This window comes from Puccinia triticina, chromosome 13A (genome assembly GCF_026914185.1).
Source record: "Puccinia triticina chromosome 13A, complete sequence".
NCBI classification, from domain to species: Eukaryota; Fungi; Basidiomycota; class Pucciniomycetes; order Pucciniales; family Pucciniaceae; genus Puccinia; species Puccinia triticina.
Window position 1 is genome coordinate 1,644,059 of NC_070570.1, and position 15,222 is coordinate 1,659,280.

Genomic DNA, 15,222 nt, shown 5'->3' on the forward strand with positions numbered 1-15,222 from the left:
GAACATGGAAGAGTTGCTCAGAGATTGCGTGGCCAGAGTGCGGAGGCGGGAGAGGCCAAAAGCTGATGATTTGCTTGGTTATTTCCCACTTCTTGGTGATGAAGTGGGCAGTTATTACCATATAACCGGTGAGATCCAAAGCATTCCACATGTCAGTTGTTAGTGAGATCACCTTGGCCTGGGCCATATTTGCCATTTCAGCTTGCTTCATTTCATTGTAAATGCTAATGCAATCAGTTTGGACGGCCTTGCATCAGGGAATGACAAAATTGGGCTGGGCCGATTGCATGAACTCTTGGAATCCCTTGTGGTCGGCCATTGCAAAGGGATATTTGTGTTCAATAATTGCCTTTGCAAACTTCTCTCGAGTTTTATCTTGAGAAAATACCCAAGCCCGGTTGCTAGTCGAGCCTTTGAAGCTGACAAGCCTGGGTTGAAAGACCGCTTCATTGTCTGCAATACATCGATTGGAATGTCGTTGTAGATGGGTTGTTCCTGACGATGGTGCTGCTGAAATTTTTTTGTGGCAATAATTGCATATAGCCCTTGGTACACCTCCTAAATAAGATCAATAACAATGTAAAATAGTCAGTCTCATATCAATAGCTGCAGAACCTTTGGGTGAGAAAGTCCAGTACTGACCATTGTCAACCTTCCTGAGGTGCTTTCACACCCCGCTGGTGAGCTTACACCTCTTGACTGAGCTCCCCTCAAGATCTTGAGATCCATTCATGCTGTTGGCGGCGCCTGTTGTTTGTGAGCCTGAGCTCTTGGTGGTAGGCAGCTGCCAATGAGCTTGAGGGCCGTGGCCGGGAGTTGGGGTTTCTGGTTCAAATCTGTTGGGGACCCAAATGCCATTCCTTTCACCTTCATCATTGGACTGTTCAGACAACTTGGGGTTTGTCTTCTTCTTAGAATTTGCCATTTGGTGTAGGGGAAGTGGGAAGAACAGTTGACCATGGGTTGAATCCAACAAAACTTGAAGCTGAACTGGGTCCACTGGTTTGTGTAGCTCGGAGGTTGGAGGCTTGGAGTCTTTAGACTTTCACTGATTGTGTTTGTTGATTTGTGACTAATTCTGAAGATTCCTCATTCAGTTTCCGGACTCCAAGTCCCCAATCCCCTTGGGTGGCCCATGGGTGGCCTGTTTAGCAAGCGGGTCTGGTGGGCTGGGCCAAACCTTCTAATCCTTTGGATAATCCGGCCCAAACCCGGCCGGGTTTGGGCGGCCCATTGGGCAGCCTGCCCTATAGCCATCCTTATCAAGTTGGGTGTATGTAGGGATGGCTATTGGGCAGGCTTGCCAACAGGACACCCATTCCTGCCTGGGTTTGGGCCGCCTTTCTGGGGAAATTTTCAATGTTAGCCCGGCCCGTCAGACCTGCAGCATAACTCAGGCAGGCGCAGGCTTCCCTGTCCTTCCCCGGGAGGCCCCCCAATGGTGACCAGTGCCCATACGGTTAGTAACTTAGAACTACCGACTGGCTGGGCAGAACTGGTCATCATCAAAGTCAACGATCCCGGATTCCCAATTCACAAACATCAGTCAGCGGCCGGCCACCCTTCAGTTGACATGGCAGCTTCTGATGCTGAGCAAAACAACATCACTGTGATTCCTCAATCTGATTTGCAAGATACTACAACTGGGTCCGTCACCAATAATGGAGGACTTCCCGTCAATCTGGGAACCCCTTCCAGACCCAGATCTGAGCCAAATTTCGCAGGGAAATTTAGGCTTTGAGACTCTGGGAGGCTCTCAGATTGCTCCCAGATTGCGACGGGAAGTCCTCCAATACAGGAGTGACTCGGCCACTCCCTCCATAATAATGGAGGGAGTATTTGATGGGCTCAAAAATCTACATGACATGCTCAATTATCAAAAAAAATGTTTTTTCAATTTTTTTGCTGGAGCCCGTGGGCGGCCCGGCAGCTAAACAGGTTTGGGTCCGGCAACTATTTGAGGAAAATTTGCCTGGCCCGACCCGCCCAATAATATTGCGGCCCAACTTGGGCTGGCCCGCCCATGAATAGCCATGCCTAGGTGTATGTACAATGTTTTGACGATGTTGACCGGCCATTGAATGCAATTGATGGCTGGTGTGGACTCTGGGCTGGCCATCAGGTCATGATGAGATGGGCAAGTTTTGGACTTACCTTTTTGACTGCTCATGTGGGTCCTGAATGGATTGCAACAACATGGGATTTTGGGGGATCCAAAGTTGCAGGAAGTTCTGGAGGTTTTTGGCTTGGACTTTTTGTTTCCTAAATTAGCTCCTGAAACAGTGGAGGCCCGTGAACTTTGAATAAATCTGGAAATTCAGATTTCACAGGGAAATCTTGAATCTGGAACTCTGGATCACTTTGGGGATCTTTGGGGACCTAGATTGGAGGACTTCCTGCCAATCTGGAAAGCCAGATTTTCCCAGATTTCGCAGGGAAATCTAGGCAGATCTATGATTTGGGAAGATCGAGCCCAGATTTCCCCGCAAAATCTGGAAAAATCTGGGTTCCCAGATTGACGGGAAGTCCTCCATTTCCCTGCAAAATCTGACATCTGGCGGCTCAGATCAACAGGAAGTCCTCCAGTGCAGGAGTCAACTTTGACCCCCCCCCCCCCCCCAATCTGGGAGCAATCTGGGAGGACCTGTGGAATTTGGCTCAGATTTAAGTCTGGAAGGGTTTCCCAGATTGATGGGAAGTCCTCCATGGAGGCTTCCTGTCACATCCCGGACCCTGGCTGTTGTGGATATAGACCCAAAAAGAGTAAATCCTTGCAGGGAAATCTAGCTTTTTGGGCTCTAGATCACTTCTGGGAGCTCCCAGATCAAGATAGGAAAGTCTCCCTTGTGACTTTGTAATGGACCAAAAACTGATGATGATATGGTACCCAACCTCACACAACCTCCCAAGTGGGCCCAGGTCAGCCAAGATGGCTGTGGATAAAGATTGAATGGGGTGTATTCCATTCCCATCTTGCCTGAGGCGCCATAGGTGATAGCACTGGTCAGTGGAGATTTGCTGGCTCTTATCCACATCCCCTCAATAAAGCTTGGTCAGAGTCAACCTTCTCTGACAAAGAGGGTTGCCTGTGGGATACCCTCAACTCGCCGGGGGACTCATGGACGCATGATTGCCGTGGAGATAGTCTTGCCAGCCGCCGACGGAGGGAGGGACAACCGTCGCCGGGGAAGCACCACTTCGAATTCATAGCCAGCAGCAAGGTTTCCCCATGCATACATGAACCTAACCTTTGGCTGCCAGTCGAGTGCCGGGAAAACCAGTTACATCTTGGCCGGCCTTCTCGCGTATTCGGACTTCGATGTCGTCTTCTCCGCCTGCAGGCTCGAGCCCACCTCCATCACCCCCGCAGATCCTCTTCGACGAGGGAGACGTCGAGCGACAACTAGCCTGGCACCAGAACCGACTCCAATCGCGCCTCGACGCACACCAGAGACGGATCGTCGCGGACCTTGCCCGATTCCACCGCTCCGATCTCTACCAGCTCAGCGCCGTCCGAGTCGTCGGAGGCCACCACACCCGCCCCGAGTTCTTGTCCGAGCTGTTCGGGCCGCTCCTCGGCGATGGACAGGAACGGACGCTGCCAGAGATCTTCCGACGTTCGGACGAGCTGCATGACAAACTAGCCAAGCTCGGCATCTTCTCCCACCTCCAAGTATCTCTAGCGGCCTCCAAGGACGACCCACGCGGGATCGAGGCCCTCGTCAATGTCGTCGAGCGTGGCCGGTTCTTTCTCAAGACCTCAACCGATGTCGGCAATGGCGAGGGCGCCCTGACCGGCCTCGCCCGCGCCAGGAACGTCTTCGGCCGCGCCGAAGTCTTCGAGGCTACCGTCGGCCTGGGAAACAAAACTCGGGCTAGCGGCCAGGTCCGGGCCGAGGCTCCGCTTCTGGCCGCCAGGGCACGTGCCGAACTGGCCGTCAACGCTTGCGAACGTGACCACAGTGGATTCGCGAGCTGCAACGAAACAATCAAGGGAGTAGCTGCCAAACTGAAGGTAAGTTACACGGCTCATTCAAACAGTCACCCCCTCTGCCCCCTTGCAAGAATACTTATTGTAATCTTGGTTTTGGATCTTTTAGACTGAGACCGGCTATGGGGCTCATGAACTGAGCTATGAGTTGACCACACGCGCAATCGGCAGTCTACTCCCGGGTGCATCTGATAGGTTAGTCAGACCAATTCGGCCATCATCACAGAAAAAGCTCGGTAGGCTGATTCCATATTCTCGTACGCCTAGCATTCGACAGGCAGCGGCTGCTGGCCCTAATCTGAAGTCAGCCGTCTCGTTATCTTGGTTCCGAGATACACGAGACCGGTCGGTGTTTCCTACACAAGGGTCTCTGCTCAAAGTAGTACAGGTACGCCTCTTGGAGCACTTGTTTTTCAAAGTTTGGAAACAGGCACTGAACCCGATCACATGTGAATTTTTTATCGCCGAATCTACACGGGAAGGAGTACGCCGGTCTCTTTGGGCAGGCCAACTACATGAAATCGACAGTCGAATCCGCAATTTCTCGTCCTCTTTTTAATACCCCCACTGTGCGTACCCCTGAACCATTAGCGACACCCTTCAGAAACATCGGGGTCTTGATGCTCTTCCATGTGGTGTGTGGGCACGTGGCTAGATTGTTTCTCTGGGCTTCCAATGTGGTTTGATGCACCCGCTCGGAGGAAGAGCGATTCCGTTTAACGACCGATTCCAGTTAGGAGGCCCAACAAATGTGCGGATGTTTCAGATGAATAGCCTAGGACCCAAAGATCGCAGTTGTGTTTCCTTTCCTTTCACCTCCTTCGTCACTCCCTCCCACCCATCATTCCTATCTAGTGGTATATCACACTAAGCTTACAATCCACACACTGATTGGGCTTGTTGTTTCCCACTCACTATCAGATGACTATTTGGGAGGTGAGAAGTATTGGGCCGCTGGGCTGAGTGTGTTGGCCCCTGTACCAGGCAAGGCGCAGTGGCCTCTCAAACTACACGGCTTTATCAACGCCGGCAGCCTGTTCAACGACTGTGAGTCCTCTCCCTGCTCTTACTTACACTGACTCACTCCATTTGTGAAAGGCCACTCACCATCTCCACCGGTCCCATCACCCCAGGGCAAACAATCAAGTCCCAGAAACCCTCGATAGGCATCGGCCTCGGCCTGGTCGGTAGCATCCAAGACGTGCGTGCGGAAGCTAACGTTGGGATGCCGTTGGTTGCACAGAAAGGCGATGGTGCTCGCCGAGGCCTCCAAGTTGGCCTCGGCATCGGCTTCCTCTCTTGACCGTTATACCCCCTCGTAATCTTACATCATGTCCTGATCCTCGTAACCCTTTCGTTCAGGAGGATCCGTCCTTGCTTCTTGGAAATACATAATACCTTTTTTTGTGGATGAAATAATAACTTAACTCTCCATTAAGCCTCAGGCATTTTCTTCCTCTTAACACCCCCCCACATATATTTTTTCTTTCTAGATCAGTATTTGTTTAATTATCTCTTGAAATGAACTCGCACCAAAACTTAGAGTGAAATAGATCGTTTGGCGTCAGTTGCCCTTATCTTAAGATAATTTGTAGGTGAGCTTTGCCCTGACTGCATACATGTCGGCCCTCAGCTGTGAATAAGATGGGTCTTTCAGGCGGTGGTTGTTCTTCTCCAAACATGAGCTGAAGTTGACATTGTCTTATTGGAAAGGTAATAACTATTTACTATCAAACTGTAGCATGTATTTGTCAGAAATTGAATGCCAAGACCTAAATATGCATCAATTCCTAAACGCAGGCATCTGTATTAGTGTTGTACTGCCCTTCATATCCCCGAAACTGACGCGATTTCCTTCTCTTATATTGTAGTCACTGTTTCGGAGGGCCATTCCATAGCACCCAGTCCATCGAGAAGAGTGAACGAGCAGATCGAGTTTGCGACCCTGACGCGCAGGTTTAAATTGTCTGTTTACAAATTTGTTAACAATGAAGATATAACTTGTGAAGAATAGTAATGCCATCTGATGGAACAAGTGAATTTCAGCTTACTCTTTTGACTTCGAAGAACCTAAGCAAATACGTGTCAGCCTTGTGCCTCGTTGGATTTGGAGAATAATGCGCGTAGCAAGGGAAACACAAACCTTTTGAGATAAAAGACTTGCCACGCTGTGACTCCCAAGACCATTGCTGTCTGGATCAATGACCACCACTTCACTCGATCGTTCGTCGATTCGGCAGCTACACAAACAACCCAAAAATTAATATCTCATCAAACAGGCAACAACGGCTGATAAGATGTATGGTAGACTGATCGTGATGGAGCAGATATCCTTTTCAGGGAGAGAGAGAGAGAGAGAGGCTATGAAATGCTCTAGAAGCTCATGCTTACTATTCCGGTGCAGTTTTTCTCGGACTACAATATATTGTTGTTCCTCCTTAACCGCCTCCAGAGCGCTGGCCAGATGTTTGATTTCAAGTTCGATAGGTGCCATATTCGCTTATGAGTTTGGAGGAGAGCAAGTCAGTCAAATGATCGAGATCAGATCGGGCCGAGAAGATGAACTGAGCCTACCATCTTCTGCAACATACATAACTCCATGCACGTTGAAGCTGACCGTCTTGCTTGAAACCGTACTCATCGCATTGCTAAAACAGTACTCATGCTTTCCACCCTGAGTCGCTGTAAAAGTGAATGTGCCCGTGTCTCGCTTGATTACGTTCCAAAGATGGTTGCCTTGAGGGTCATTCAGCCAAAAGTCGATATCCAGATGTCCTCCCCCGGCCACTTGAAAGGTTATTGTCATCTAATCACGCAGATTTTTGAACGAAAAACGGGACTTGTGTCAACGTCATCGCCGAGTTATTAGGGAAAGGGGATCGCGAAAATTTCGACTCACTTTGTCGTCAACATGGAGGTCTTCGAAAAAGCAGGAAACTTGACCCGACGGGATATCGATTGTATGAGTGAGGACGGTTGCCGATAGTAGAAGAGACCAGAGAAATAATGCTGTCCGTGAGTTCCTGGTGAGCTTGATCCACGATGGACGCAGGGTGCGTTGATTGTAGAGATTCATGGTGATGATTCGAAAAGCCGATTGATGATGAAGAGACTTGGCGGCCGTAAATGTTGCAACATGCAGCGCTGGAAGTTGTGGTGTATGTATGCAGATGCGGGGCAACGGGGTGATCGGGACGTTTGGATGGCGACCTTGGGGGCATCTTCGGGAGGATACGTCCCCGGCCGGGGCGCATCCACAGCGCACATTTGGGACACCCTGACCCGTCCCCCCACCGAGGCTCACCAATGATGCCTTTTTTTGTATTGTGTTTTCCAAGAACCCTGGACACCTTCAAAAACAATTGTTGTAGATCCTTGCAGTTCCCATATCCTTCATGTTTACTCCACACTTAGGCTTCACAGGTGTCAGATGAGGCCCAAGGCTAAATCTAATCCCTGAGCTCCTCTGAATGATGGTCAGGGAGTAGACTTCTGCAAAAACAAAGCTCAATTTTTGGGTTGGGGAAGTCATCCAGTGGAATACTTCACCAGGAAACAAAAGCAGTCACTTGCACTGTGAAAAAAAATCAAGAAACTGCTGCCAGTTGACATCCAATATTACAAAGCGCCTTTGTAATATTGCATGTCAACTGGCAGCAGTTTCTTGAGTTTTTTCACAGTGTTGATGGCAAGTGACATGATACAGCTTTTGTTTCAGCTCCAAGACTGCTCCAAGGATGCTTCAATTCTGTGTTCAGATACTAGAGTATCTCTACACATAGTGTATGCTTCTATCCTCTTTACCCACAACTCAACCTGTATAGTCGTCACTTATATTTTCCCTCTCTCTGATTTACTCACTGCTCACTGAATGACAATCATGCTTTTGTGGTCAATGTGCTTGGAGTATGTCCTTGCCCATCTCATGGCTCCTCTCACTTACTTTATTGTGTCACTCACATTACCCTCAACATTCTGCACCACAAGCATGTCTAGTACTCACAGTAGGCTTCTGATCCGGACCCCAAAGATCCGGTGCTACCCAACCAGATACCTGGTTGAGTTGGGTCACGGGATGGGTCCCAAGATGCCAGGTATCTGGTTGGGTATCTGTGGGCTGGGCGCTGGCACTCAGGAGAGACAGCAGTCTCGAGGGTTTCTGATGCCAATGTGGGGTCTTTATTGGATCTAGCTCAGGAGAGAGAGAGGTCGGGGTCAAGTCTCTGCTGAGCTAGGAAAGAGGAATGGAGGAACTAAGTAGGCTGGATTTGAGTCTTGTGACATGTTTGTGAAGTGCGCGTGTGGGCGGGCTTTACAGTATCTGCAAAGGAGAGGAGCAGAGGACAGGCATTTCATTTCTTCAATCCTCTGCTCAGAGTAGCTTTTCCCTGCCCTGAAACGTGGCAGGGATATATCTCAATGAGGACTTCTTTTATATCCTGTGTAAGGAGGGGGGACTGGAACAACAAGAAAGACGGGAAAAACTAAGATATTGGTGCTTTGATGTTATTGACATCAATGATGGCCTCAGCAAGCCAGTCTTTGAGGCAGATGAGGGACTTGATGGTTTCAACTTCCATTCAATTTTGTGTACAGTCTTGAATGTATTGACCAGCCTAAAAATGCCCTTTCTATTGGAGCACCAGACGCCGGTACTGCAAGGTAAGGTTGAGCTATTGTTACAAGAATTGTGTGACCTGGCAAATGTTGAAAGAATTGCCATCTATTTTTGTTGTCTTGAAGTACTGCCAAACCCAATTTTTCATGCTAGAAATTTTGGTTTCAGCACCATCCTCACGCATTGACTGGGTTTTTTGGAGTCTGAATTGATTTCAATTGGTTTGGGGTCTTCCGCAATGTGTTTAGGGACCATTTCTGGGTGGTGGCGGTGATCAGAAAGCACAGATTCCTACCATCACACGTCAGATCCTGAGCAGCTCAATTTTTGGCCATACCTGGCAGGTACCCAGCGTTGGAGACAGATACGCCGGGTATGGATCTTGGGAAGGTGGTACCGGATCCGTGGCACCGGATTGGAACCCTAACTCACAGGAATGCAGCAGAGCACTAAATATGGCAAAACAAGCTTATGCTCAGCTTTGGCCCTGACCTGGCCCAGCTGATGCTCAAATTTTGCAATGCTCAGGCCCCGTTTTTCAACAGTGATGTTATGTAATAACCACTGCTTTTCTATAACCAGGCCTCACCAAGGCCCATATTGTATCACACAAGTCACACATTACGCAGATTTGAGCAGTGATGAGGGTCATCAAAACTTACCTCATCACTGCTCATCATTCCAGCCATTTCTCATATAGTCTTGGGTGTTTATTTAGAGTCATATCAGCACCCTACACAACAGACCCCCACCCTCCCACACCACATTTGGCTGGTTACTTGCCTCAATTGCCAGTACAGACTTTTTACTGGTCATCAATGGGGGCCTTCAAGAGTACACACCTCCCTCCATGGCTGGTTGTACCCACCATCAGAGTCTGATCTCAATGATGGATAGACATACCAGCCATTGAAGCAAAGGTACACATGGTTTCACTTGTCCACCAACTGTGTCGGCCATCTGGGATTTGATGACCAATATTGGTCATTGTAGGGATTGTATTCCCCTCAACAACTGATTGTGTTGGTCATTGAAGAGGAACTGTATACCCTTGATTGCCAATGACCGGTGATATTTGAAAGAATTCAGACAACTAAAGTTTATTTCTTTGATAAGTATCTGCTATATTTTGAGTACAATTTTATAAGACAAATGGATAGAAAATAGTACCCAAACGCAGATATGAATCTTACTGCAATCTGAGGATAAATGTAAAGTAAAGCTAATGATTTACTGAAGAGATAATCTTCTATCTCTCTGTTTTTCTTGATTTAACAGAGATAATCTAAAAAGGTTAGAGATTATATATGTTAGCATTAATCATTTATCAGTTTTCAATCTATTGGACTTGAACATTACTTTGCTAGCAATTGCAATATCAAAACCCAAGATAAAGAGGTCTTATCTAGACTTGTTTACTTTGCCTTTAGAGTATTAATGATTACTTGTTAGCTTCTTCTTGCTTGGTTTCAGTTTTCTCATTAAAGTACACAGCTCACTGTCTAGTGAGCTTATACAATTGATGAGCTTTTGAGTGTAGTTCTTGTTGAGAGATGAAGATGTTATGTTTTTGAGGTAATAAAAAATATTTTCTTCAGTTGTATTTCTTGTCTAGAATGGAATAGGGTCAAGAACTCACATCAACTCTGATCCTCAATCCGCAATGACACTGACATCATTACCTCCAGAGCACATTGCTCTTTTGCCAATTGGTTGTTCTATTTCAGGACCGGCCAAATCTGCAATCAGCATAAAATAATAAAATTTCAGCTTATCAATCCCATGGGTGTATATCATCCATTTACAATCACCATGCACCATGATAAATCTGAGGGGACTAGGTGGTAGGTGATGTGAAGTTAACTCCAGCCTTAACCCTAACCATACAATTTATATGGAAAAGTGGTGGAACCCTATGATGATGACAAAGGGACCATTTTTATTCAATGGGAGTAATGCTGGAGTACCACTGGAATTTCAGCATATTTTACTGAATGTCACCTGACACCTATTCACATCAAATTTTTCATGGTGATGGATTTTTCTATTTTGGAAAATGCCATCATACAATGAATTCTGACAGTATTGGTCATCAAGGGCTGTACCAGTTATTTATGGGAGTGTACTGTACTTCTCTCAATGACAGTAGCGCAGGGCCCAGGCCAAGGCCAGCTAGAGATGGCGGCTGATACCCGGGTACCCAAAACAGGTGTGGGTACCCGGCTCAAAAATCCCAGAATCTCAATACCCGCACCCGCACCCGCACCTGTGCAGGGGGGCAGGGGCAAGTACCCGGGTACTTGTTGCAAGTACCCGCGGGTGCTGACGCTTTTTGAAGACTCTTGCATTGCTAATAAGAAATATCATATATATATATAAATCCTAACCCTTCATTTTCTTGCCGATTTGCCTTGACTTTTCCTAATAGACTCTTTTGCTTTTTGCTGCTTTGCCTCGTTCACCTTATTTGCCTTCCATTTATGTAACACTCCCAGTTTAATTATACCATTCTTCGAGTAAAAAGCCACGGCCATACCTTTCGTGACTGACGAAGGACTGAGCCGGTGCCTTCGGAGGGAAACATAATCCCTCCCAAAGCTGAACGATCGTTCAACATCGATGGTCGTTGCTGCGGTAGATGTAAGGCTGTTGGCGAAGCAAACCAGACATCCAGGAGAGGGAAACCTTACCAGGACAGCTTAAGACATCAAGGGCCATCTGCAGCAGACCCCCGTGATGATTTCCTGCACGCCTTTGTCGCATCCACCATTTGAGGGGATTCACCGGCTGACCATCGGCCGTCAAAGTTAACCCTCCAGCGAGCCACATGTGAATCGGATCGCTTGATGCGTTACCTCCTCAAGCTTCGGAGGCACCAATCAAGCCTGCAAGAACTCCTTTTTGGGGCTGTATTACAGTGAGGTATTCAGTTTAGATCAAATTGGAATCGATGGATTATGATATACTTATCCCATGTACTCACCTTGGGACAAGAGATTGGTGTTTGTGAAGACAATGGCTGGTGAGATACAGGTTTGTAATAGGTTTCCCACATATCACGAGTGAGCCTGATCGATTCTTCGATCCATTCTGGTTGCCACTTAGCGAGCTTGAAGTAGTCATCTTTGAACGATGGATGCAGAACTGTAGAAACACCATCAGTAAAATAAGAGATCCGCAGTAATTATCAAAACCATACCCATAGAAACCCGGTATAATGGAGATCAGTCGGTCAGAGTATAGTATTTATTTGTGAGCTGAAGTCCAGCACGGCAGGCATTTCTCAATGCCGGGGGGTAATCGTCGCGCTTATCTGAGATGGCAGAAGAAAGATGGCTAGTAATCTGGTCGATGAAGACAACAATGTCGGCAATTCGAGCAGCTCCACGCATTGAGACCTGGAGAGTAATGTCATAAAAAGGTTGAAGAACCTCAACGAGGTCACGCGCTAAGTCAAGATCCTCCCGGTGGATGTGATATTGTCGCGCTGGACCGTGGCGTTTGTCTTTCTGCCACTCAAGGCTTGAATTTGAATAGTATCAATCAGCACTGACAGTTGAGGTTGCGAGTAGGAAAAAAAAATCGACTCACATTGCTGCTGAGCATCGCAGTATATCTTTCAATTGTTCCAGAGTTGCATTCCACCGGGTCCGAATGTCACACCCAACATTATGTGGTGTTGAACACTCACAATCCTGACAGATCTCTTTGAAGAGAGTTTTTGAATTTGGAGACTTATTCAACTTCCTGGAAATGGCTCGGAACTTCATTTATTATCTTCAGTAATTGATTGATCAAATTATTAATGAGTTGGAGATGGTTGCTTACCTTGGCTAAGGTCTCCTTGCACAATTTGGAAGTGTATCGATCATCCTCCTCCTCGTCGCTCAACTCAATCACATCGATGTCCTCCAGTTCAATCTCATCTTCACCGGTGAGCTCAGCGGCCAAGATATGGTTGTCCTCGCCTTCGTCGCGGTTGTCATCATAGTCATGATCTGATTCATCAGTAGTAAACCTAAGTGTAAATGTGTAAAAATAAGTCACAGTACCAATGTCGCAGAGAGCTTATAATCAGATTAAAACTTACAGTTTTATTTGTTCTTCTGGATCTTCATATTCTTCATTATCGTCAGATTCTTGGTCCTCATCATCAAGTGAGCTTGCCGCAGTACGATTGCTTTTGTGGCTTCCAAATGGTCGCAAGATCACCTGAGCAATCAAGTTCAGGATGTGAGCAAAGCAGCGGATCCATTGACCTTCACCTTTGATCCTGGGCCATTTGAAAGATTTGATTGCTTCAATCATAGTCTGGTTGTTCGAAGCGTTGTTGGTCACGATCCCAAAAATCTATTAATCGTAAAAATAACTGATTGATTGGCAAAACAAAATTGAATAAAAACGAGATCAATCAAAAATCTGACCTTATCCTTCACATCAAATTTCTCAACGATAAGCTGTACTATTTCAGCCAGATAGAAACCCGTGTGGCTTTGTTGCAGCTTGACAAAGTCGAGAGGCATTGCCTCCAAGTGATATCCACCAGCGTCTTCTTCAACTAGACGATATATCACTGTACCTAGTATATCGAAACCATTCGGGGACTGCCACACATCTAGCCCCAAGTACATTGCACCGTGATGGTTCTAGATTAAGAAAAGAGTGGGTATTTAATGAGGAGAGGATTCAAGTACATAGACCATTAAGGAAACTTACCCAAAGTGATTCTATTATTGTCTCCTGCACGGCGGTATATAATCGAGCTATGTCCTCCGAAACAGTTCTGCGTGCCGGTAGATTCTTGTGGACCACCGGGTGCAATAAGCGTCGATGAGCTTCGTCTCCAAGAGCTGAAAAAGGTCGGGCAGCTTCAGCACACCAAACGGCACACAGCTGGGGTACCTGGAAATCAATTCAGACTCAGTGACAACTTGCTGAAATTCTCGGGAAGGGAAAGGGAAAAAATTGGCTCACTTCTCGCGGATCAATATCACCTGTCCCAGATATCCCCATGGAAGCCAGTTTTTGGTTATGACTTGCCTCCCGTTCTTTCTTGGAGCAGCTCGCTACATGTTTAGATAAATTTGATGGGGAAGTGTCGTAAATCGGCTGATGTATTTTGCTGCCACAACTGAAAAAATTCAAAGAGATGATGATTGATCATCATTAGATACAGGTAGGACAAAAATACAATAACGGCGATGAAATTGACTTACGTTTTACAAGGGTAAGCAATCATCCTCCGACCGTTTTTGTCGAGTAAATCGGAGAGTTGCGGGGTTTCAAAAGCAGCATAGCATGAGCTGAGACGATTTCCGTGAAGTCTCTGTGCTTTTTCTGGAAGGTCACAAAGTCATAAAGACTAAAGTTAATTTTTAGGTTAATCTTGAGTAAAAGTTGACTTGACTTACTGAGCTCTTGCTCATCGGAAAGCCCTCTAACCTTTCCGTTCTGAGTGCTTGCTGGAGTTTCGGAGTCATTGACATTCTCATTTCCATCAGAATCGTTGGGTACGTCAACTATTGTGCGGCTTCGTTTTTTTCCAGATGGTTCAGAAGGTTCTTGATTTCTGGCCGGGATTGAGATAGAAGAAGATGTTGATCCGGTTGACTTGTGGCGCTTCCTGCTTCTTCCCATGGTGGAGGCTGAGTGGTATGGTGATTTGGTGAAGAGGGGACTGACAGTACGGATCTCTATTCTCCGGCGACGGGGTTGAGTCAGGTACACAGCAATATGCTTGTATCTATAAGCATGTGTCCAGATATATGTATACATATCTTGACCGGCAAAATTGGGCGGGTGCTGGCAAGTACTTGGTCCAAGTACTTGCCAAATTTTCACCTCAAAAGTTGACACCCGCACCCGCACCCGGCACCTGTTTGCGGGTACCTGTCTTTGAAAACAGGTACCCGCAAACAGGTGCTGGGTACCCGCAAACGAGTACCTGCTGACATCTCTAAGGCCAGCCATAGAGAGGATTACACACTCCAATGGCGGGTATGTACCACTGCAAGAAAAACTCTAGAAACTGCTTGCAGTTGAGATGCAAGAGCTCAAGGCAAGCTTTGCCTCATGCAAGAATCAAGTACTGGTTGATTCCATGCACATTGTATAATTTATGCAAGAGTGAGTCTGGGGTACAAAAAACTGAGTGCATGCAGGCTCCAAAATACTGATTTGATACCTGTGCAAATTCCCCTTTCATGTGAACATACCCCTTTCATGTGCACATGTCCCTTTTTTATGCATTCACCCCTTTCACAATGTGTACATACCCCTTTATGTGCACATACCCCTTTCATGTGTGTGTATCCCTTTCATGTGTGTGTATCCCTTTCATGTGTGTGTATCCCTTTCATGTGCATGTATCCCTTTCACAATGTGTACATACCCTTTTCATCATGCATTCATGACCCTTTGATGTTTACATGACCTCTTTGAGTTTTTTACATCCCTTTCAATACCCCTTTCATCATGCAGGTGATGCTTACATATCCCTTTCATGTGCAAAGACCCCTTACTGTACATACCCCTTTAATCATTTGTTTCTTTTATGTGTTAATACACCTTATCACATTCACCTTTCATGTGTACATATTCCTTTCATATGCAG

The 15,222-nt window shown here is 46.7% G+C and overlaps 2 protein-coding genes across 2 annotated transcripts; one reads left to right on the forward strand and one right to left on the reverse strand.

Moving 5' to 3' along the window:
• Positions 1 to 3,319: 3,319 nt before the first annotated feature.
• On the forward strand, positions 3,320 to 5,294 carry PtA15_13A158 (uncharacterized protein; the record flags this gene model as incomplete). The annotated part of the gene is made up of 7 exons (XM_053162327.1): positions 3,320 to 4,015; positions 4,101 to 4,186; positions 4,259 to 4,379; positions 4,474 to 4,560; positions 4,647 to 4,782; positions 4,913 to 5,038; positions 5,125 to 5,294. The coding sequence occupies 7 exons, from the start codon at positions 3,320 to 3,322 to the stop codon at positions 5,292 to 5,294; spliced, it is 1,422 nt and encodes a 473-aa protein (XP_053026314.1).
• A 739-nt stretch (positions 5,295 to 6,033) lies between these two features.
• PtA15_13A159 (uncharacterized protein) lies at positions 6,034 to 7,067 on the reverse strand (the record flags this gene model as incomplete). Its single annotated transcript, XM_053162328.1, has 5 exons — positions 6,034 to 6,061; positions 6,135 to 6,231; positions 6,383 to 6,490; positions 6,566 to 6,797; positions 6,891 to 7,067. 5 exons carry the CDS (start codon positions 7,065 to 7,067, stop codon positions 6,034 to 6,036), a joined length of 642 nt encoding a protein of 213 aa, XP_053026315.1.
• Positions 7,068 to 15,222: the final 8,155 nt, after the last annotated feature.